The sequence below is a fragment of the Ochotona curzoniae genome, unplaced genomic scaffold (genome assembly GCF_017591425.1).
Source record: "Ochotona curzoniae isolate NIBS_2020 unplaced genomic scaffold, NIBS_Ocur_1.0 contig_3819, whole genome shotgun sequence".
Classification (NCBI taxonomy): domain Eukaryota; kingdom Metazoa; phylum Chordata; class Mammalia; order Lagomorpha; family Ochotonidae; genus Ochotona; species Ochotona curzoniae.
The window spans coordinates 27966805-27990695 of NW_024466004.1; the positions used below are offsets into that span (position 1 = coordinate 27966805).

The 23891-nt window shown below is 35.8% G+C and overlaps 1 protein-coding gene across 1 annotated transcript in view; it reads left to right on the forward strand.

The window, feature by feature from the left end:
* Positions 1-23891, forward strand: part of RIMS1 (regulating synaptic membrane exocytosis 1) — a 446205-nt gene that overhangs the window by 351665 nt on the left and 70649 nt on the right. Inside the window, 2 exon segments of the mRNA XM_040983625.1 lie at positions 5881-5993; positions 13281-13447. Coding sequence (XP_040839559.1) covers positions 5881-5993; positions 13281-13447 — 280 coding nt within the window.

The window sequence follows — 23891 nt, forward strand, 5'->3', positions numbered from 1 at the left end:
AATCATTTATGTTATTGTGTATTGGCACTATGAAGGTTAATATTTCTTAATCTTCTGGAGCATTGATTTTCCTGAACAGCTTTTGTAATTATTCATCATGAGAATGTCTAATTGATTGAGCAGTTTTCATTTTTTTGCCACAGATTAAAAACTATAATTTTCTTTTTGGCTTTCTGTTTAAACTTTGGCATCTAAGAGGGAAAAGAAAGCTAAACATGAAAATCAGAAGTTAGGATCTTGGGATTATTTTTCCAGTTTTGGGATTCAAATGTATTTATTTACATTAGCATCATTGACTTCACATATCGAAGGACCTCTGTACCAACCAGGGTCTCGGCTTGCAGAGCCGAAGGAGGAAGTCACTGTGCCTTGTTTTTTCTTTCCTGTGGTTGCTTAGTGGTGAAAGTGCAGGAGAAAATGGTAGGCAGACAGGTGTTTAATGGTGGACAGTTTCTTTGATGTAATGCATTTTCTCTCAAGTTATTTGTGTCCACCGATCATAGTAAAACATGGGAAAAGACTTTCAAAATGAAAATTTAAATTTTCCAACCTACAGCTTAGAAACCTGTTAAGATTAATTACATTATTATTAATGTTATTGGAATAATGACACATAGACAGGCAGACGGACAGACCTGAGAGATCAGTTGGGATAAACTGTATTATACGCTCAGTGATTGGTTTTGTGATCCCTAATGAAGCCTTCATTACATGGGCTGCTCATTAGTACGTCAGGTTCACAGTGCATGTTAACGAGGACAGCATTCCCTTTAATATATGCTTTCAAAAGGGGCAAGGTTGGTGATACATTCTGTCATGAGTCTGACTTTCTTACTTTTGCGTGACTGGTGTTTTCAGTGTTACTCTCAGGTGGTGAGGTTTTGACACTCAGAAATAGTAGGGCTGGAGACCATGGGCTTTTTTCTAAGTAGTTCAGTGTAAATAAGCATACTGAAAGAATGGTTTTGGCTGCAGTGAGATTGTATTAATCAGATGCCCCACACACTTGAAAACTGCCTCTATCATCTCTGCCAATATTCAATTTCAATCATCTATATCAAACTTAGGTTGTTCTCTTTAACAGGTTCTGAGGGCAATGTGATATTTTTTTCTTAGTCTGTGCTATTAGCTTGTTCTGCTCTGTGTTTCTTTTATGCATAGATGTTATTTGTTATTCATTATGTTATTCTTGCATAAGCTTTAATACCTTAGTGAATGATCCAAAGACACAGGGGAAAGAAAATAGAACATTTTTTTTTACACTTGCAAAGATACATTTTATTCTAGAATACTTACTCAGGTATTTAGCATTGCAAAAAGAAGAAACCAAATGAAACATTTAGTGTGTTTGTAAAGTGTTTGTAGTAAGTATAGAGATTGGATAATGTATCAGATCTGATGACCACAGTTTTATGACTCCCAAATAATGGTTAATATTAGAATAGCTTATTTCTAACTGAAAAAAATGGAAAAGAGTCATTTGAAATGTAATGTTATTCCCTCCTTAATCCATATAATTTCAATCAGTTGGGAGATTTAAACCGCTAGGAGTTAGATTATAGAGTAAAAGGCAAAGTCACTGTAGTTTTACCTTATTGTAAATTTGAAAAAAGTTGGTTAAAAAACTTTTACGGTACACATTACAAAAATGTAGAAATATTATCATGATTATGACAGCTAAAAATTACTCTAGGTAGTCTCTTCATTTTATAAAGATGGATATAATGGAAATTGACCAAAGGAGTGTTAATGAATTAATGAATGCTGATGTTTCCAGAGCTATAATTTGTGACTAACTAACTCCAATTCTACGTTCTTACTGTTTTGCAACTTTGTTTCAGGAATGTGGAAGATGTCTATCCATACTCTAATTCCTATTATTAAAATCTAAAACCAAATGAGCAAAAACTAGTATTATATTCCTGAAAATTCAGGTTTTCAAATGATTTTTAATGGAATATTTATGATCTAATTTATATGCAATGCCTTCTAGTCATTCTTTATATTGTTAATGCTAATTACAAATGTCTAATTGATAATTAAATAATTTATCATCTTACTAATGTTTAATATATATATTTCATTTATAGAGTAACTTTTTTTTTACTATATTTTAGTTCCCATACATTCATTTATTTTTTAAATGGTCTATTTATTTGGAATACAGAGTTTTAGAGAGGGGAAAAAGATAGCGATTTTTTCACGTGCTGCTTCTCTGCCCAATGGCCACATTGACAATAGCTGGAAGCCAGGAGCCAAAAATCCAACCTACATGGAGGGCAGAAGCAAAGTGCTTGAATCATGTGCTGCTGTTTTTGCAGCCCCTGTAGCAGGGAGCTGGATCAGAAGAGAAGTAGCCTGGACTGAAGGCAGTGATGGCATAGAATGTTGGCATAGCAGGTGGTGGTTTAACCCATTGCATCCCAGTGCGGACTTCAAGTTGTTTCTTAGAATGCATCAAAGAAATGTGTTTTTCTCGCCAGTCAGTAACTGAACCCTTGTATATTACTCATATAGTACCTTCTACCTGAAAACTTCCAGATGTGTGATCGTTTATCGTTGCCCTTCCTGTGGCCTCTTGCTAAGCTACAAGAGAGAAGAGACACAGTATGATAGGATAGACTTCTTTTAGCCACTTAAGATGAATCCTCTTCTCCAGATGTGATCATGTATCCCTCTGAAATATACATTAAAGCCTTCAGTTTGTAAGTGATAGTGGACTTTCAACCATTAAACTCTTTCAAAAGTGTTTTCAATATTAATTATATCTTAGATACTACAGGAAATAAGTTGTTTATGTACTGCCTGTAATAAATTACCTTATTATAGCTCAAATACAGTCTGCAGTAAAGATATTTACTTGCATTACATGCAAAATAAATTTTAATTAGCAATAAATCAAATTATATGATAATTGTTTTACTGTATAAAATGAGGAGAATCACTTTTTATTAGGTGACATTTGTAAAATCCTTATAAGTACAGCCTCCAAACTTCCCCATTTTAAAAAAACTTGTAAAGAACTCATAACACTGTTAATGATTTTATTAATTTATATCTAAGAACATTCAAATGTTCTTAATGTAAATTTAATGCTGTAATGGGTGGAAAATAGAAAATATTTTATTTCACATTTAGGGTTTACTATTGGATTAAAATTAGTAAAATAGTATATTTTATATGATGATCAGTAATCATTATTTTCAAAGTAAGATATTTAAGCACACTAAGCTATTATTAATTCTAGCGTTAGTGAGATAGTTCCATTCCAAACTTTTACTTCACAGTTAGTTCTGTTATTTTCTGCCCACATGGTATGACTTCCTGGAATCATGTCTCAAATTTTTTGTATTCAACTTTGCTTCAACTTTGCATCTTTGGTAAAGTTATGGAACACCCACAGTCACACTAATAGTTCCTCAGTGATTGTTTCAAAGGCTTGATAAAACTATTTTATATAAACAGTGATTTCTAAATGTGCACTAAACCACATGGAATGTTGAAATAATGACTAATACTATGGAAGTGTGCAATATTATGTAGTTACCTAGCCTTCTGAAATAAATGATGGAGAGATAAGTTGTCTTGGACTTTGGAGAGCAAGCCATAAGAATGATTGGCCACTACATATTTTCCTGGAGAGTCAAGGGGGTTCACTTGTAATTTTGAGAAATATTAATTTGAAGATGTTTTTGGTGATAGATTAAAATAATCTAGCTTTTCGTTGGTGATAAATACAGCTGTTAGTCATTTATGGAAGGTAAAAATGAATTTTAAAATCGTTTCAGAATGTATTTTAATTAAGCTCCCAGTGTCTTCTTTACAGGACAAAGATTTAGGTGTAGCCGTATCAAAAATCAAGTAATCCTATTTGAATAAGTGTGCTGTTATTCTTACAGGATTCAGTCACTTGGAACTATTTCAGACTGTTTGGAGCCAGTAGCTCTGAAGAAATATTAATCAGTGTGTAAATAACCATTCACCTTATGAAAATTCAAAAGCCATGAAACAATTGACATCAGAATATGAACAGGAATATTAATTTGAATAAACTGAAGACATTTTCATAATAAATTAAGAATATTTTGAATTGTTTTTACTTCAATAACATATTACAACTGGTTACGATGATTTGACTTTCTCAAAGCTCAAACAAATTATTGAGGTTGTAGCTAGAGTGTCACCCCACAGGCAGAAGGGAGAGATCAGCTGTTTACACATTTTCTGTTTTGCATATGTCTTTCTGTAAATGTAATTCACTTTTTTTCAGTAACTGTTTTTGTCGCAGTTTCTAATTGCTTCCATGTAGTATTTTGCTCTGTAGTACACCTCTTGGCTCTTAATATGTTGTCAAGTAATTTAAGTTTGTAAACTACCTTTTGAAATACTCCATTTAACTATCCTATGTAATTACAGTTACCCTCTGTTGCCCATGAAATCAGCATTTTTATAGCAAGTTATGTAGTACTGCTTAATTCACATAAAGGTGCTATTAGGGATTGAGATTTTTGTCTAACTTAGTGAAATTAGACAAAGTGAAACATTTTGAAGTTTGGAACTGAAAGTAAGATGAAAACAGCCACAATTTTCACACTTCATATTCTTACCCATCAGGTTGTTACTCTATGCTAGAACCCCCAGTGAAAGTTAATTAAATGTCAGTATCTTTTATCAAGAATGATAGGCCATACCTAATCATTTAGACAGAAGAGTTTATCAGCAAATCTCTTCATAAACTATCCATAAAAGATGGAATCAGCAGCAAGTCAATGAAATGCATCCACCCTTCTGTGGTCTTTTAACCGTTCTGGCTGCTGGCAGAATCCCAGCGTATCAGTCCTAACTTAGTTCCTTACTTCTGTATACATGCAACCTGAAAATAAACTGTAGTGCTTGAGTAGGTTGACAGGTGTGGGCATTGATACAAATTGAGAAACAAACTTCTGTCCCATGAAACATGGGTTAAGGTGCTGCAAAAAGTTCACGAGAGAGGGTTTTATGAAAACTGCATGCTTTCACCTATTTTCACACACCAAAATAAGTATATCTCTTAGCTTCCATAAAGTATTTGACGTTCCCACACGTATTCTTTTGTTACTCCTGGCTCACTTTTCCTCTTAAATTTGTGAAAATGCGTATTAAAAGTGGGTTGCAAAACTCGGTTCCTTATGATGGGTTCTGTCTAAAGGTAACTTACTTCATTAAAAGCTACACTTCTTCTGCATAAACAGTTGCACCCTCTGTTTAGGAGCTTAGTAGAGACTTAAATGGCATACTTTTTTTTTTTCAGTTCTAAGTAACTAAAATTTGTGTATCGCATTTTTAAAACATTTGAACTTTCATATGGGATTCACACATAAACATCAGAAACAAGAACCAAATGCTTAACTCTTACGTTATGACACTCATGAAAATTTGTTGAAATAAATTAGTTAATGAGATAGGTGACTTCTGTTGGCTGCGGATGTCAAGTGGTCGTGTGCATGCATGTATGCACGTGCATATGTGTAATGTGTTAAGTATAGATTCTTTTTTGCTATATATGTACATGCAAAGCCAATTGTTAAAATTGAAAACATTTCCACAATTAAATTTGGTTTCACATAATTACTTATGAAAATAATCCCTATTAGATATAGTCAAAGGGTACTTACCTTTTGTTACTAACATCTACATTCCCATTCTGTCTAATTTGAATCATGCTTGTCTTTAGATTAACAATTGCTAGTATTGCGTATTATGCATTTTGTTTATTAGTCACATGCGATTTCTGAATTTCAGTTAATTGAAGGCATTTCAAAAGCATTGAAATCGTAAACCATTCAGTTACTGAAAGACACTTCATGCATTTTAATAGACTTCCATTATGTGTTTTTACAGCAAGCTTAGTAGTGGAGGAGCGAACAAGACAGATGAAAATGAAAGTGCATCGATTTAAGCAGACAACAGGGTCTGGTTCTAGTCAAGAACTTGATCGCGAGCAATATTCCAAGGTAAAATTAGTAGTATTAAACTAATAATTTCTATCTTGTAACTGTCAAGTGTGTGCACCAGGCAGGATTAGCAAATGCCAATTTATATTCATAAAGGATAGGCTATAATTAAATGGCAGTCTTACATCATCATTTCACCAAATTCTGAAATGCATCTTCCCTCTTGACATGTTCATACAATATAAATTTCTTGATATACCTGTCCAGTTGGATTTGATATTTTTGAATATAAAGGAAATGTAATGTAAATACTTGATATTAAAATCATTTGATGATCAATTCTCACTAGTCAAATTCATATTAGTACTGTAGAAGAAGCCAGTTTGTCACTTAGATGTCATTTAAATGTGGTAATTACTGATTTGTATTGATAGTCTTAAATGTTTTGAATTGATAGCAACAATTGAGTTTATTAACGAATGATAAAAATCATATATTGTGATATTCATTGCTGATTTCTTCAATAAGCTGATTGATTTCAAAGTTATAAGGTGAACTTCACCAATTCAAGGGCCACTAATAGTTACTTTCTATTTTTATATTCTGTGGAAACACTAGCAAGTTCATTGATTGCTAGTTATATATCTAGTGATTTTATTTGAAATAGCATAAAAATCTATAAATTCATCAGGTAATTTTACACATATTTCTTAGTGAAAACCCTTTTAAACATTTTAATTTATTATTATTATTATTTTCTGCTTATTAGAAAGGGAGACAAGAAAAGAGATAAATAAACAGAGAGCTCTTCCATGTGCTTGTTCCCTCCCCAAATAACCCACTACAGGTCATGCAAATGGGAGCCAGGGACCCAAGTGCTTGAGCTGTCCAGGGTGCACATTCACAGGAAGCTGGAGTCAAAAACAGAGCAGGATCTCACCCAAGCATTTCAATATGAAATGCAAACACTCAAAGCAACATCTTTTTTTTTTTTTGATTGATTACAGTGCATCATGCGACACAGTTTTACAGGAACTGGGATTCTACCCTCCCCTCCCCAAAACCCGCTCCCCTCTCCATGGTGGATTCTTCCATCTTGTTGCATTACAACAGTTCAAATTCAGTTGAGATTTTTTCCTTGCAAGCATCTACAAAGCATAGAGTCCGGCATCTTATTGTCCAGATAAGTTCAACAGTTTCATGGGGAGACAGTCTCTGATCTGAAGGTACAGCCGACAGAGTATCATCCCAATCAATTAAAAGCCCCGACATTACATCAGTAACAATTTATAACGTAATGGAATTAGTTGACATGGTATTGTGTAACCAGCATGTTCAAAGAGAGAGAGAGAAAAAAAAGAGTGCAAGTTCTGAACCACATCCTATGACTTCCACATTGACATTACAATTATTAGTTTATATACAACTGGGTTCTATACACCTTAAAACGGCTATAGATTACTATTCAGCTGTCTCATGTCTATTTTAATTTTAGTATTTAGCAGTTTATAGCATTGAAGCATGATTTTGCAGAACCTAGCTGTTTTTCGGGTAGTCTAACTCTATAACTGTAACAAGACATATGTCAACAGTTTAGGTGAACGGTTTTAGGAGGGGTGTGCAGAGAAATCTTCAATACCCTAGTGAGGAGTAACTAATCTTCGTGTCCCACCCAGTGAGTTATAAGTGCATCCCCACTGCCCATTTCCTGTTTCTAAGCTTTCTGTGCTGTTCTCCATCTATTCTAGGGTTTTTTGTTGTTGTTGTTGTTGTTGTTGTTGTTTATTTGTTAGTTTGTTTTGAGGGGTTTCTGGAGCAATCCTGATGGTCATTATGAGTGAGAGGGTGGGGACCCAAAGTCGTCACCAGGCAAGAACCAGAGAAAGCTCCTCTCCCTAGTCCCGAAGGAAGTTTACTGTTTTGTTTCTGTGGACCGCTCAGTGCTCCTGGTTGTCATTCCGATGACCTTGGATCCTGCAAGGCGGGGTATGGGCTTTTTCCATCCCATGTGGGAGATCCAGATGGAGATGGGTGACCTCAGAGTTCTCGGCCTCCGAAGGCACTCCAATTCCCCGTGGTCTCCTTGGCAGTTGGGATGTAGCCCTCGGAGCTCGTACTGATAGTCCTTGGTGTGGATCTAGGTGTCTTCAGGGTTGGGATACATTCCTCTTCCTGTCTGCCTGCTCCACTCTGGGGTCCCCCCCCTCAAAGCAACATCTTTAGAGACTTATTTATTTTCATTGGAAAGGCAGATCCATACAAAGGAGATACAGAAAAAAATCCTCCATCTGCTGGTTCACTCCCCTAGTGACTGCAATGGTTGGAGCTGAGCTGATCAGGAGCTAGGAGATTCTGGATACAGGTCCCAAGGCCTTGCATCATTCTCCACTGTCCTCCCAGGCCACAAGCAGGGAGCTAGATGGGAAGTGGAGTAGCTGGAACACAAACTGGCACCCAAATGGGATCCTGACGTGTCTAATGTGAGAATTTAGCCACCAAGCCATCACACTAGGCTCATCTTTGTTTTTTTAATATCTATTTTTTATTGAAAAATCATATACACAGAAAGAAGGAGAGAAAGGGAGGAAGAGCCCTTGTCTGCTGACCCACCCACAAAGTAGCCACAATGACCAGAATTGAGTGATCCAAAGCCAGGAGCCTGGAACTTCTTCTTGGTCACCCACACAGGTGCAGAGTCCAAAGGCTTTGGGCCATCCTCCACTGTATTTCCAGGCCACAAGCAGAGAGCTGGACAGGAATCAGGGCCACTGGGAGTAGAATCAGCACCCATATGAGTTCCCACCAAGGCCCTCCTCTGGCAACACCTTAACAACTGCTACAAATATAGCAGCAGTCAGTATAGGACAACCTTTGTTATAGTTTGCTTTCAATTTATTTGTGTAATGAGTTAGTAGAAATTAAAGTAGGCTGATACAATGACTCATTGCCTAAATCTTTACCTTGCATCTACCGGAAATGCATATGTTTGCTGGTTCCTGTTCTGGTGGTTCTACTTCCTATCCAGGTCTCTGCGAATGGCCTGGGAAAGCAGCAGAGGATGACCCAAAGCCTTGGGACTCTGTATCCATGTGTGAGACCAGGAAGAATCTCCTGGCTCCTGGCTTTGGATCAGTTCAGGTCCAGCCATTACAGCCACTTGGGGAGTAAGCAAGCAGATGAAAGATCGTTCTCTCTATTTCTCCATCGCTCTGTAAATCTAATCTGCCTTTCCAAAAGTAAATTTAAAAAAGTATATATAAACCCTTAAAAAATCAAAAGTAAATAAAAACTGGATTGAATCAATATTGCTAGCTTAAAATACAGACCTAAAAACACTTATTTATTTTTAAATAATGAAGATGTTTCATTTTATAGTGAAACATTCAGTAGCTAATAACCAAAAAAAAAAAAAAAAAATCAGCTACAAAATATCACTGAGGCTGCCCTGGATTTGGGTGTTGTGTCTCTCCTTTCTCACATTACGTTAGTTAGAGATGGAGTTTCAACTCAGTTAGTGCAGAGCATCACTGTTCTCCAGGGCTGCACCAGCTTCCACAGCACGAGACCTCTGAAAAAGTACAATAGCAAGGTATTAACAAGATACCTTGATGTGCCGCCGAGTTGCTGACCAGCTCTGTACCAGTTCTGTGCAGCATGTTCTTTGTGGTATTATCATCTAATCAGCTTACTTGCCTGCCTTCTTCACAAACATCTTCATTTGTTTACTTCCACTATAAATACATAAAACTTAGAAAGCAGTATATAATTTACGGTTGTTCCAGTTGTTGTTGTTCCTCTCCACAGTTGGTTGCATTAAAGTGATAGCTTGTTTATACTGGAAATGCTTCATTAAATGTGGAAACATTTTATCCATTTCTTATGTGTAAGGATGAGGTTAAACATGTGGTGGGGTGAGGACAGGAATTAAGAATGACTCAGGATAAAATATTGAAAGCCATTCTGAAGCAGAACAATTCTGAACTGACCCTAATGATTATTCAATTTCTAATTTTTAAAAAATCTGAAAATCAAAGTACTTTAAAGTCTGACACACCAGCAGCATTTAGAACTTGACAACACCTCAGAATAATCTTTGGCTCTAGCCTACTTATTGACCAAAATTGTGAAGTCTGCAGCTCAGGGGAAAGGCAGTGTGAAATCTCTGCAGGAGATCAAAGCAACTGATTTGGAACAAAGGCACCACTTTATTCTGCTTCTTATATCCTTGAAATGTTCCCAGGCTTGATTCAAATCTCACAAGGTGTTTAATTTACATACAGTTTCTTTCTTTCTCTCTCTCTCTCTCTCTCTCTCTCTCTCTCTCTCTCTCTCCCCCTCTCTCTCCCTCCCTCCTTCCCTCCCTCTCCCTCCCTCCCTCCTTCCCTCCCTCTCTCCTTCCCTCCTTCTCCCTCTCTCTTCCCATTCTTCCCACCTTCTCCCACACCAGCATTGCATTTGAGTATTTTTTTTAAATTAAAACAGTTACAGGAAGAAGGAAATACAGAGAGAAGAGAAATCTTCCATCATTCCTCAAATGGCCAAAATGGTCAAAGCTGAACTACAGGAAGCCAGGAACTTCTTCCAGGTCTCCCACATGGGTGCAGGGGCCCTAGTACTTGAGCTGGATGGGAAGTAGAGCAGTCATGACATGAACTGGCACCCATGTGTGATGCCGGAGCTGTAGGTGGAGGTATAGCCTGGTAGGCCACCATGTTGGCCTCAACATTGAATATTTTTTAAATGATGGGGGCAAATGCACTAATCCTCTGTCCCGCAATGCTGACATTCCATATAGGCACCTGTTTGTATCCCAGCTCCTCCACTTCTGATCCAGCTTCCTGTTAATGGCCTAGGAAGGCACTGGAAGATGGCCCAAGCCCTTGGGACCCTGCACCCATATGGGAGACCTAAAAGAAGCTCCCGGCTTTGCATCAGCTCAGTTCTGGCCATTGTAGCCATTTGAAGAGTAAAACAGCAGTTGGAAGACTTCTCAGCTTCTCCTATCTGTGTGAATCTGCCTTTCAAATAAAAATAAATGAATCTTTTAAAAAAATGTTCAAATATATTACTTTTGCTCCTACTATCTGAGTTGATAATTACTGTACTACTTAAATAAATGATTATAGCCTATAATATCAATAAATGTGAACTCAGATGTTTCTGCTTTTAAAATTTATAATAATATGACATAAGAAAAATATTAAATAGGAAACAAATGAATATCTTTAAAATTTTACATATTCAGTAAAAGATAAATATTCCCCCATATATCTGTTATTCAATTTGTGGACAAATGCTCACAATGGGATAATTTGATAGTTTCCATTGTCTTTCACTTCAATCATGACTAACTCATATACTTGAGAAATGAACTGTTTAAAATTGCTTTTATGTTTAATATAAAACATTTTATAATCTATTTCAAATGTCTCTATTAACTGCTATTGGGATTATCATTAATTTAATTTAGATTATAGTTGAAAATTCTGGCAAGTAGAAATTATTCTTTCTCAATTTCTTTTGACTTTTAAAAAGATTTATTTGTTTGAAATATGTGGCACCAGTAAACTAGGTGTTTTTTTCTGAGCGAAACAGCTATCTGACAGTTATAATTCCTGGGATGCTTTTTGAAACACGGTGCTTCTTTTGAAAGATTACAGGAACCAAACATCATCCATCCTGAGTGAGGAATGTGCACTCACTTTGTTTCTGAAAAAATAAACCTTTTTTTATTTTTCTTTTTTGCATCTTGAGTGTATGTCCCCATGCTCTTGTTTCGTCAGTGACCTACAGAGTTGCTTGCCTAAATGATGGCCTGAAGTTCATTAGTGCAGGGTAAATTCACTTTGAGTCATTCTCACATTTTCAGAAATGCTTCTGTTACTTCACCCCAGGGGCAGCAACCAAGATTGATGGGATGGGTTTAGAAGGTAGCTGTGGAATGTATATTATTTCTTATTCTGAAAATAGTGTTTCTATAATTAGAACTTCCTTTTCCATAGAAGACTTAGTTCTCTGATGCATCGTCAGTATGAGTTCCTTCTGAGGATATTGGTTTCCCAAAAGCATAGTTGATGTTTTTCCATTAAAATGTTTTGTTTTTAAATAGAAAATTCAATGAATTAATGAAAAGTCAAAGTGAGTAAAGCTTTAGCATATTATTTAAAAAATAAGTGAAGCAGTAAAAAGTGAATATAAAAACATTTCATGTACTTAAAATAGCTGTTGTGATGAAAATTGTTGTCGTTATTTATCTCTATACAGAAAATGTATTAGACCATTTGTAAGACTCTTCCTTTGTCTCTTTGCTGGAATCATAGATAGAAGTCCACAAACACATGAAGGCAGAGATAGACTACAGAAAAAGAAGACTTTTTTCAGTAGAAAAAATATTTCCATAGACATTCACATGTGTTTTTGCTGTGCCTGTACTATAATACTAGCAATTATCAAATAAGAGGATCATTTGTTTTCCTATCAACCTAATGCTGGAAAACCCCTACATTTGGCACAGTTCCTCACCTTTTGTAAAAAAATATTTATATATTTAAAAGTCAGAGCTGCAAAGAGAGAGAGACCAGCCATCTGTTGGTTCACTCCTCAGATGGACACAAGCATCAGGCTTACCTGGCCAAAAGCAGGTTCCAGGAGCTTCATCCAAGTCTTCTGTGTGGCTGCTGAGGCACCAACACTTGGGTCACATTATGCTGCTTTTCCCAGACCTTTAGTAGAGACAGCTGAATTAGAAATAAAGCAACCAAAACACAAACCGGCCCCCAGAGGGGATGCTAGTTTCATAGGTGCCAGCTTGAACTGCATACCATGACAATGGCCACAGTGTTTCTGCTTTAAAATCAGCCCTTTTTGTGTGAGGAGCTACAGTTTTAAATAAACTTCAAAGACAGAATATGATGCCTTAGAACAGGGAAGGTCTATAGGATACTTTTAAAAAGAATGAAATATTAACAGAAGCTGCCAAAACTGTGACTACAATAAAACGTGGATGAAATAGGCAATATTGAAACCAACAAGAAAAAAAAAAAAAACCTGATATCCTGGAAGAACAGAATGATATGATTTTAAATTTTCTGTCTAATCATTGAATTTTTGGATTTCATATATAGTTCAGTCTTCATAGTACGCATCTTACCACTCAGAAGATGGAAGATTTAGGACCAGAAATCATTCTATGATGTTCACATTTGGGTTATTTATGTTCTATGTCCTGCTTTTGTAAAGTTGCATTTCTGTTTTGTGTGGGCTAAGTAAACATTAACTGCAGCATTTGTGTCTGCTGTTTCTGTGGTCTGATGATGGTGCTCACCCTTTCTTGTTTTCAATATTTAGTATAGCATACATGCAGATCAGTACCGAAGCTGTGATAACGTCTCTGCCAAATCATCAGATAGCGATGTCAGTGATGTGTCTGCCATTTCCCGAACCAGCAGTGCCTCACGCCTCAGCAGCACAAGCTTTATGTCAGAGCAATCTGAGCGCCCCAGGGGTAGAATCAGGTGAGTTGGAAATAATTCTTACATAGACTCAGTCTTTGTCCTCAGCAGAAAATGTGACCATCTTCTTGAATATATTTTCCAGAATACAGTTAAGGCCAAATAGCAAATGTCTCATTATCACTGAGTTAGGTGAACATTTATCAGTTATGATGCAGTGTCATCAACAGACAATCTGAACTGTCAGATTGTAACCATCAAGGTAGTTTTGCAGAACACTCCTAGTCACATGACAGAAGTTTCCTCTAACAAGACCAAATTCGTAGAGCATCTTTCAGTGTGGTATCAAAATGATTCTTATGGAGATCTGGATAGTAAATATTCCAAGCTTTTTAGGACAGTCTCTGTTGCAAGTACTCAACAATATCAGTGTAGTATGAAAATGCACATACATACATATATATGTATGTATATATTTGTGTATATACATATATATACATATATGTACATATCCGCATCCAGGCATGTGTGTGTATGCTGATTGAGTGATTGATTTTTAGAGAAATTTTGTACCTCCTCCCCACCATAAAAAGCAGATCCTGAGGCCAGGTTTCCTCTATAGCCTGTAGTGTTCCATTAGTCTCTTAATAATGTATCTCTTTTCAGGATAGAGTTTATTGATATTTTAAAAACTACATATACCTACTGTATTTTATGTAACTCTTCAGAAGTATGTATTATTTGTTTGAATTACTAATTGTAATCCAGTGCTCCTACAAGGCAAATGTAAGGGCATTTCATGATGTTCATGGAAATAATAGAATGCAAAAGTAAATTTTTTGTGACTCAAAAGCAGTTGTAATCCATGCATAATTTTTTCATGCTGATTGTTAATAAGACCCCCAGTCCACATGCTGGCTGCAAAGGGTTAGATCTCAGAATCTGAATGCTGTCAAGAGTGAAGCGTATTTTCTGTTTTCCTTAATTCGTTTTCAGAATCAGAAGTTTCTATGTAGGAATTTGGGGTTCAATGAGAGGCTCAATAAATGTAATGTTAAAAATAAGAATCCTCTAAAAGCTTAATATTATTACATAACTTGGTGGCATACATTAAACTACATCTTTAAAGATTCCTTCTTTGTTTTCCCTTCACTTTGCTTGACTGATGAAGCATGTTGAAAGTAGCTTTCTGTCATTTAGCATATAATTAATAATTATCTTTGATAATTAAACCATATAGGCAATTGCATCTGCTAAAGACATTAATACAAAATGCTTTATCTGTGCTTCTGGTTCTTATAAAATATAATGTTCTTTAAATTGGAAAAGTATAAGAGCTGAAGTAGCTAACAATGTTGAGCGACTTAGGACCAAAGGGTAAAATAATTCTGATAGATTTTTTATTTAGAAATTAATATTATTAGCTTTCAAAATCAATAAAATATTATAGGATATTGATAAATAGGATGTAACCAAGGACCTGTTGTTCACTTCTAAGCACTAAAATTCGTTTAGTAGATAATTATGTAATCATAAATTTTGGAGTAAATTATATTCATTGCAGAGCCAGATGCCTTGAATCCTGTGCTATAACATATAGCTAGTTGGTAAAATTTATATAACAAACTAATCAAAGGATAAACTGTGATTCCATTTTTATTCTCTTGAAATTTTAAGAGAATAATATTCTCTAGAAATTTATGTTCAGAAAACTAGGTGCCTAATTTTATGGGAACAAACCAGTGAACAGAGAAACCTAAAGGAGTTCAGTGTAAAGGACTATGATTTTATCAAAAAAAAAAAAAGGAAAATGTTTATGTTAGTGTGTTAGGAAGCAGCATTACTTTGTAGGAAAAGTGTTACCTTAAATCAGTACTGATTTTACCTTGTATCATAGCAAGAAGGAAAGCATTGTGTATTCCTTGCTTTCTTGATTTTTAGAATATTTTTTGTTTAGTAAATGTGTTCGGGAAAGGATAGATTTAACTCTATAGAAATAAATTTGATAAATTATTTTTTTCAAGACATTTCTCTGCTAAGCTTCTTCCCCTCCTCTGGAGATGAAGCACATATACTCTAAGACAGATTATTTTATTTAAGTGGATTAGGTGCAATACTTTCTAAAGCTCATGGCTAAATATGTTTTCCCTCAAGGCCAGATGGAGATCTTACTTTTCTGGTAATCTTACATTTTACCAATCCATATAACTGGTATATATTCCATCTTCTTAAAATATTTAGGAAGGATAGAGAAAAAATGGGGTAGAGGAGGGAACAAGTCTTTTCTGATGATCAGAGGAAAATTCTTTCATACACATTCTTCTTTGTACTCTCATAGATGGACACCTGTACACCTGTATGACAGACCTGTAATTCACTAATCCAGACACACACACACACATCCCACAAGAAATGTTTTGCTTCTACCATCCCTATCATATGATAAATTCCTGAGAGGATGGTTTGGAGTCAGAGGTGAAGATAATAGAAACATCAAATTGATCTTGTCTAACTAGTGAGGGTCAGAGGTTATAGGCTATTCAGCTGTAAATGTTCACCATTCCACAACTAATGCTTGGAAGAATAACTGTTGACAATATGTTGTCATTTTTTATTTCTTTATTTTTCAGTATCTATATTCTGCACATTTTTCACAATCCTACTTATGTTCATGATTACAAGACTCATCAATTGCAATGTTATGCTATATTATAAGTTATAATAAATAACTGCAAACTTTCTGAATTCCTATTATGTATAATGACTGTATTGTTTTATAACATTGCATAAACTGCAAAACTTAGGCTACATACTCAACAATATTGTTATCTGTTTAAAGTTCGAAACTTTTTCTTTGTATTAAAAGTCTCTAGGTATCTCTAAATATTAAAATTCTCTCAGTGTCTGTTTATGTTAAAGTTCACTAGGTGTTTCTAGGTACCTCAGATTGTTCTGTGATTCAAGAAATCTTTCATTATGCATTGCCATCTATGATTTTTATTTTGGTAGTCAATAAATGGATTTGAAGATGATGTAGCCTTACCCAGAGACAGTGTTTTAACATATCAGGAGCAATTGGCAAAATATGATGAATTAAAAGTTACTCTGAGATGTTGCTGTCACAGATTAGAAGTTATTCAGAAACTCAAAGATAATTCCACAGTAATAAAAAGTCACCAATGCTGTACAAAAGGAGTTGGCATTTGTGGCAAAGCAAGTTAACACACAGTTGCAATGCCAGCAGCCCACAGCTTAGTGCAGATTCAGATCCTCACTGCTCTATTTACAATCAAGCCTCCTTGTCCAAACAAGCCACCTGTTATTGTACATGGGAAGGCAACAGCGGACCGGACAAATACTTGGTCCCCTGCCACTCAGGTGAGAGACCAGGGAGTTTATGCCTATTGGATCAGCTTCGCCAGATGAGGCTGTTGCAGGGCATAAACCAGAGCATGGAAGACCTTTGTATCTCACTCTCTCTCTCTCTGTTACTCCACCTTTCAAATAAATAAGACAAAATATAATACTGCAAATAATAAGCACTGAAAATATTTGAGATTTTCAGTATTTCAGATTTGCTAAATGTGAACCATACAGTTTTAATTCAGTGCTGGCATAAATATGCCTCAAAGAATGTGTTTTCAGGTGTACGTAAAATATGCACAGCACATATTGGTAAAGGTAAAATGATATCTAATAAAAATGTACATGCAACATAATTACAAATGAATCATGTTGTATCTGACTTTTCTGTTTTTATATCTCAAGAAAATGATCTTTCAGAAAACAAGCTGAATTTTCATGATACTGCTCTCACTTATTTGCCCTTCATCACATACCTGTTGCTTTGCAGACAAATTCCAGGTGGTTTATACAAAATCAAACATCAAAAAGCAATTGTAAAATTAATCCCCACAAAAAGCTATCAGATATTCCGCAATGTTAGAAGGTTTGTCATAACCAACCATTTTTTTTCATCATCATTTAAATGTGTAACATAGTCTGCAAAGTTGGCTTTCTCTTACTAAGTGGATTCTAAAAACAAACTTACACAGCAAGTGTGATTAAGTAGCTTTTGATCTCAGAGAACACTAATATTATAAAAACTATTTACAATATGTACTTATAATATTATGTACTGTATTATATAATATGAAATACTATTTATTTAGAATATTTTAAAGCTATCATATTCTGAAATGGTGCTTTCTACTTCAGAGTATCAGATGGTTGACTTACAGGAGAAGCCTCACAGCTGTATCAGGCAGGGGCACAACTGAGTGATCATGTGTAGGGAATTGCAGTCAAAGCTCTTCAGGCTAGGTTGCAAAGAAATAAATTGATGCAACATGATTAAAATGTATACATTTTCATTACTAAATATAGTTCTAGAAGCAGCATAATTGGTATGGATCATTCTGTCCTTGTTTATAAAATAAGCAAAAATGTGATAGTCCCAATCATAGCAACACATCTTTTTTTGTAAAAATATTGATTTAATTACTTATTTATCTAAAAGACAGAAGAAGAGATAGAGACAAAGAGGTGTCTTTCATCCACTAGTTCTCTCCCCAAATGGCTGCAGTAGCCAGGAGTGGGCTAGGATGAAGCCAAGAACCTGGAGATTCACCCAGGCCTTCTACTGTGGAGTTGGAACCCAAACACTTGATCTATCTTTTGCTGCTTTCTCAAGTGCGATAGGAACGAAGCCGAGACTTTAACTGGTGCCTATGTGGTGGGATGCTGGTACCACAGGCAATGACTTAATGTGCTGTGCCATGGCTCTGGGCCCAACAGTACAATTTATATCTCATTTCCCACATGTGAAATGAGAAATGCTGAATAAAAAATAATGAACAAAACTGTTGGGAGGCATATGAAAGCATTCACTCTTTAGGCAAAAATTTGAGTAGCTTCAATCTTTGAAAGAAGGGAAAACTGCATGGTAATACCAAGTATATCCCAGTTTCCTCTGAAAGTACTTCTACTTTAATGATATGTGATAACAAAGCCTAAACAGAGAACAGTGGTCTTTAAATAGCATAACACAGAAAAAGAAAGGGAAATGGCCCAGTGTGGTAGCCTAGTGCCTAGAATCCTCGCCTTGAACATGCTGGGATCCCATATGGGTGCCTGTTCTAGTCCCGGCAGCCCCACTTCCCATCCAACTCCCTGCTTGTGGCCTCAGACAGCAGTTGAGGATGGCCCAAAACCTTGGGACCATGCACCCATGTGGGAGAGCTGGAAATGGCTCCGGGCTCCTCATTTAGATCTCTCCAGCTCTGGCTATTGCAGCCACCTGGAAAGTGAATCATCAGATGGAGGATCTTCCTTTCTGTCTCTCCTCCTGTGTGTGTATCTGACCTTCTAATAAAAAATAACTAAGTAAATCTTTAAAAGGAGGGGGGACTGAGGTTTGTGGATAAGCCTTCAGAATTTACTACAGATTTCGCTGAAGTGATTTGTAAAGACAATTGTACTTAAATTCCCACCACATTAGAAAAGCTGGGTAAAAAATACGTGTGTTTTCCTCCAAAACTCAGAGGAGCCAAACCAGAATAAGGATTGTGTAAGTCCTTATAAAGTTTAAAATGTGGCTTTGCACAGGAATATGAGAAAATCTGTCAACCCAAAAAGAAACTTTCATCATTTGTAAAGAAAGTTAATATTGTTCAGAGCCTAAGCAAGTTGTTAACAAAATGAGTGGGATTTAGTTAAAATCTTTGAGTTACACTTTAAAAAGAAGTGTGTGTGTGTGTGTGTGTGTGTGTTAAAATTCACAAGAATAGTCAAATGGTTAAAATATTAATGGTTAAAAAAATCAATAGTTAATATGCCCAAGAACCCATAGAAGGATAGCTGTGCTCAGCAGAGATTGGAAATCCATTTTTAAAAAGTTAGATGGGGTTCAGTTATGTGTTACAATGAGTTAATCCACTACCTATCACACCAAAATCCCATATGACCACCAGTTTGAGTCCCACTTCATGTGGGAAGGCAACAGAGGGTTGCCCAAATACTTATGTTCCTGCCGTCCTTGTGGAAGATTCAAATTTGATTTCAGGCTTCTGGCTCCAGCCAGGGAAGATCCTGAATGTTGCAGCTATTTGAGGAGTGAGATTTGAGGATGATTGGATGGAAGATTTCTCTCTGTCTCTCCTTTTCCCTCTCTATCCATCCTTCTCCTAACTCTACCATTCAAATAAAATATTTTTTATATGATAATTCTGAAGACTGGGAAACACAAAAAATTTTAATAGATGGGTTTAATTATTTATTTGAAATACAGTGTTACAGAGAAAAAGAAATAGTTCTCCCTCTTGCTAGTTCACTCCCCAAAAGGACACAGCCAACAGAGCAGACCAGGTCCAAGAACAGGAACCAGAAACTTCTTCCACGTGGATGTAAAAGCCCATGACTTCAACCATCCTCCACTGTTTCCCCAGGCACTTAACAGGGAGCTGAATCAGAAGTGAAACAGCTGGGACTACAACCAATACCTCAGTGAGATACTGGCAGAACAGGGGGCAACCTTACTTAGTATGCCACAGAGCAGGCTGCTGTGTGTCTGGATTTAATTTCTTGCTGTGGCTCCTGACTCTCTGACTGCCAAAGCAGACACTGCGAGGGAAGAAACAATGGCTCAAGTAATTGGATTCCTACCATGTGTATGAGTCTGGAAATAGTTCTTGGCTCCTGGGTCCAGTCGCAGGCTCTTCTGAGCATTTGGTATGCAAACCAATAAATCGCAACTCTCTACCTTTAAAATAGGTGAAAACATGTTTTCCAAATTTTAACTAAGGTTTCTTAAAAAAATAAACTTCTAGCCTACAATATTATGTCTAGAAAATATTACCAAACAAAAATACCTTTCTAGCAAATAAGTGAAATTATAGATAGATGCACAATGCATACTGCAAACAGTGCTAATGGAAATTCTTCATGTTGGAGGAAATTATCTCCAGCTGGGTGCCCTAAACTTAAAGAATGAAGAACATTAGAAACTATCATTAATATTAACAATATTTTGTGTTAGTTAAAGCATATGTAATATTGAGAATGTGTGAAGTTTCCGGATGAAAGGAGGAAGGGAAATAAATGGGATTAAACCGTTGTAGCTAGGCATTATGCTGAAATTAGTGAAATTTGTAATTCAAAGTGTACTATGGCCGTTCTGCATGTTTGAATCTTTAGGGTAGAAATTAACAGCCTAACAAAAGATTACAGAACCCAGATGCTAATGATAGCCCTAACCAGGAATGATAAAAATACCCCATCATTCTAGTTAGGCAAAAAAAGAAAAGTGAAAAATAGCCAACAGATATGGTAATTAAAAACATAAAAGCAAAAGACTTACCCCCAGCTCTATGAGTAATTGCAGCAAAAGTACATAACTGAATACCTATCACCAATGTTTCAGTACTGTTTACACAGCTATTTAAATGATACTGTGAACAACTGTATGCCAGGAAGGTTCACAACTTAGGTCGAGGTGAGAAAACCATGGCTAAAAGCTAGTCTTGTGTCTATTTTATGATAAAAGATTTATCAGAGCGCATGTAAACCCATTTAACTGCATACTGTGCACGATTTTTTTTTCCTCCACCCAAACACAAGTATGGAGCAATAGCAACAGAGACTGTAAGGTCCTTCAAAATTGTATTTACAGTATCATCCTTTACAAAACAAAATTTTTCCAAACATTACATTGATGAAATATACAAATAGCTTGGAAAGTACAACATACTAAAAATGACATAAGAATACATTGTGGAATTTCAGAATCCTATTTTTATTTTTAAGAATCATTTGATAAATTTGTTAAACATTTCTACATAGAAAGTTCCTGACCCAGGTGAAGTCACTAACAAAGTATTCCAGATATTTAAACAATAAATATTCTTTCTGACACACATTGTTCCAGAAGAGTAAAAGGAGAAATATTTCCAGGCTCTTTCTATGAAGCTAGCCTATCCTTGATCAATGTGGTAAGCACATGACCAGACAAGATAAATGGGCAAGAATATCTCATAGACGCAGAGGCCCCAGACAAAATTTCACCACGTTGAATTCTCACCGTGGTGAATTTAGGTAGATAGATGAAGTGATCGAAAAATAGACTTTCAGTATGCAGACTTTTGTTCTGGATTCTTTCACATAAGCTATAATGTTTTCCACTTCACCCACTTTACAACATCAGTTGAAACCTCATTCCTTTTTGTGGTTTGTAATATCCCACTGATGGGCATTTTGGTTTATAATTTTAAATAATGAATAAGCTTGATATGAAGAGCCATATATATGTTTTTTAATAAAAATATGTATCTTGGATGTAAAATATCAACTAATAGTGAATAAGAGCTCTAAAGCATAGTGATATTTGGAAATAGAATACTGCTCTGGAAATACACACGCCACTCACATCGTGAACCTGTTCAAAGAAGTCAAGGCAAGGGAATATTTTTAAATGTGAAGTACGGAGTATTATATAAGATATTTTAAAACAATAAATTCTTGGCTGCATAGACTAAGAACAAGTGTGGCACCAGCCCAGAATTGAATGGATGGTTCACAGATAAGCCTGTGGAATCCTGTTCTGTGTCCTGTTGCTCTAGCAGTCTCTTCTGAATAGTTATTAATAGGGATACGTGCATACTATTTTCTCCTTCACAAAGTCCCAATTCATATTCTCTCTCTCTGTATATATATATAGTATCTTGAAAACAGTGACTCCATTCTTATTTAAATAACATTCATAATACCTAAGAATGACATTTCTGAATAATATACAAGCTCTATCTCTGAATTTTTACTGAAATTGTCGTATAATGACTCTTAAGTTTAGATCTATTTACGAGTAACTTATGTGCCAAACCATTCTTTCAAACAACTGTGTCCTTCGGTCTTTCCACCAGCGATTTTAGGGGTTCCAGTTTCTGTTAGATCCGTATCAACATGTGCTAATATATCTTTTTTTGTTATTTTTATAATAATGCATGTAAAATGGAATCTGCTTGTGGGATTCATAAGATTTTTTTTAAACCAAAATTACCTAAACTACCTAACCATGTGGACATCTCCAAGGATTCATTTTATGGGGTTAGATTCTTCTTTTGACATTCTGAGTTTTATTAAATTCTTGAAAAGGAGTATTTCTTAAAAGGCTAGCATATTTAAAGTACTGATTCGATTCTTGCCTCTTTCCCCCCCAAGGAATGTTTATTTATCTACATTAGAATTATGTAGTTCTGTGCAAATTTGTATAGATGGATTAAATGGAAAATTTACTAAATTTCAAATGTGTGCTTATACAGTTGTCCTTAGAGTGTCCACATAGTAGGAAAGTTTTATCATCAATTGTTAAGACTTTTTTGTAAAGAGGACTAGTGACTCTGGTTTTACCATTCAGCCGTAGAGTGAAAGTACATGGAAACCTAACGCCAGACTTGAGAAGTCTGTTCTTTCAGCATGCACCAGACATTTTAGCATGTGAGTTCTCAGCACCATGTAAACAGATATGCAATAAAAAAAAACTAGCAAATCAGACTTTTGTCACCTGCCACTCAGATTCAGTATATCCCTGAGGACTGCCTTCCAACAGGTAACATTCCCTGTCATGGCTTTCCTTGCTTTTGAAATCTATGATTAGTCACAAGCACAGAAAAATCAGAACAGACTTGGCAGAAAGCAGAACCAGAGAGATAAAACAAAATACAAAATACACATAAGAGGCAGTGAAGGAAAAAAGAATGCAAAAGTAAGAGACTGTTCTAAAGCCTCTTGGGAGTAAATCTAGAAGCCAGAAATGGGCATCCTAGGGTTTAAGCCATGAGGTGTCCTGCCCAGCTGAATTGGTCCAGACAGGGAGGCATCTGGATGTATTGGCTGGATTTCTGACACTTAAAATGTGATTCTTAAAACTGAAATGCAGCTGTCAAAAAAATGAATGTGGAATTGCTAGGTCATAGGGTAACAACATGGTTAAATTTACCATTTACTCATTGTAGGGAAAACCCAAAGGATGATAAGCCTGGTTCCCATTATACTCTGAAGAATTCATGTATTGGTACACCCATATACAAGTATCATTACTGGACAGAAAAAAAAGAGTATTAGAACAAGATTACCTAGTTTCATAACTGGATGATGTGCTGTAGATCGTTGAAACCATGACCTGCTGTGTTTTGCTCTTTAGGAGACAGTAATTCTTTGATCTTTGTCAGTTTTCTTCAAATTAATATCTAACCTCACAGGGATCTAAAATTCCTGAATCATAATAATAAGAATAAATATGAAGTAATAATCATGTTTTCCCAGCCAGCCACATGACGCTTAAATGGACACATTATATGATGCTCAATCATGGCTTTAAAAGCTAAATCATGCTTTTCTAACAACATACTTGTTGTTGGGCTTGAATCTGAGTTAGAATTATTTATTCTGTTTCTAAAGCAGTGATTTACTTTGAAATACTGAGTACTTGGGTAGCTTTAATGTAAAATAGAGA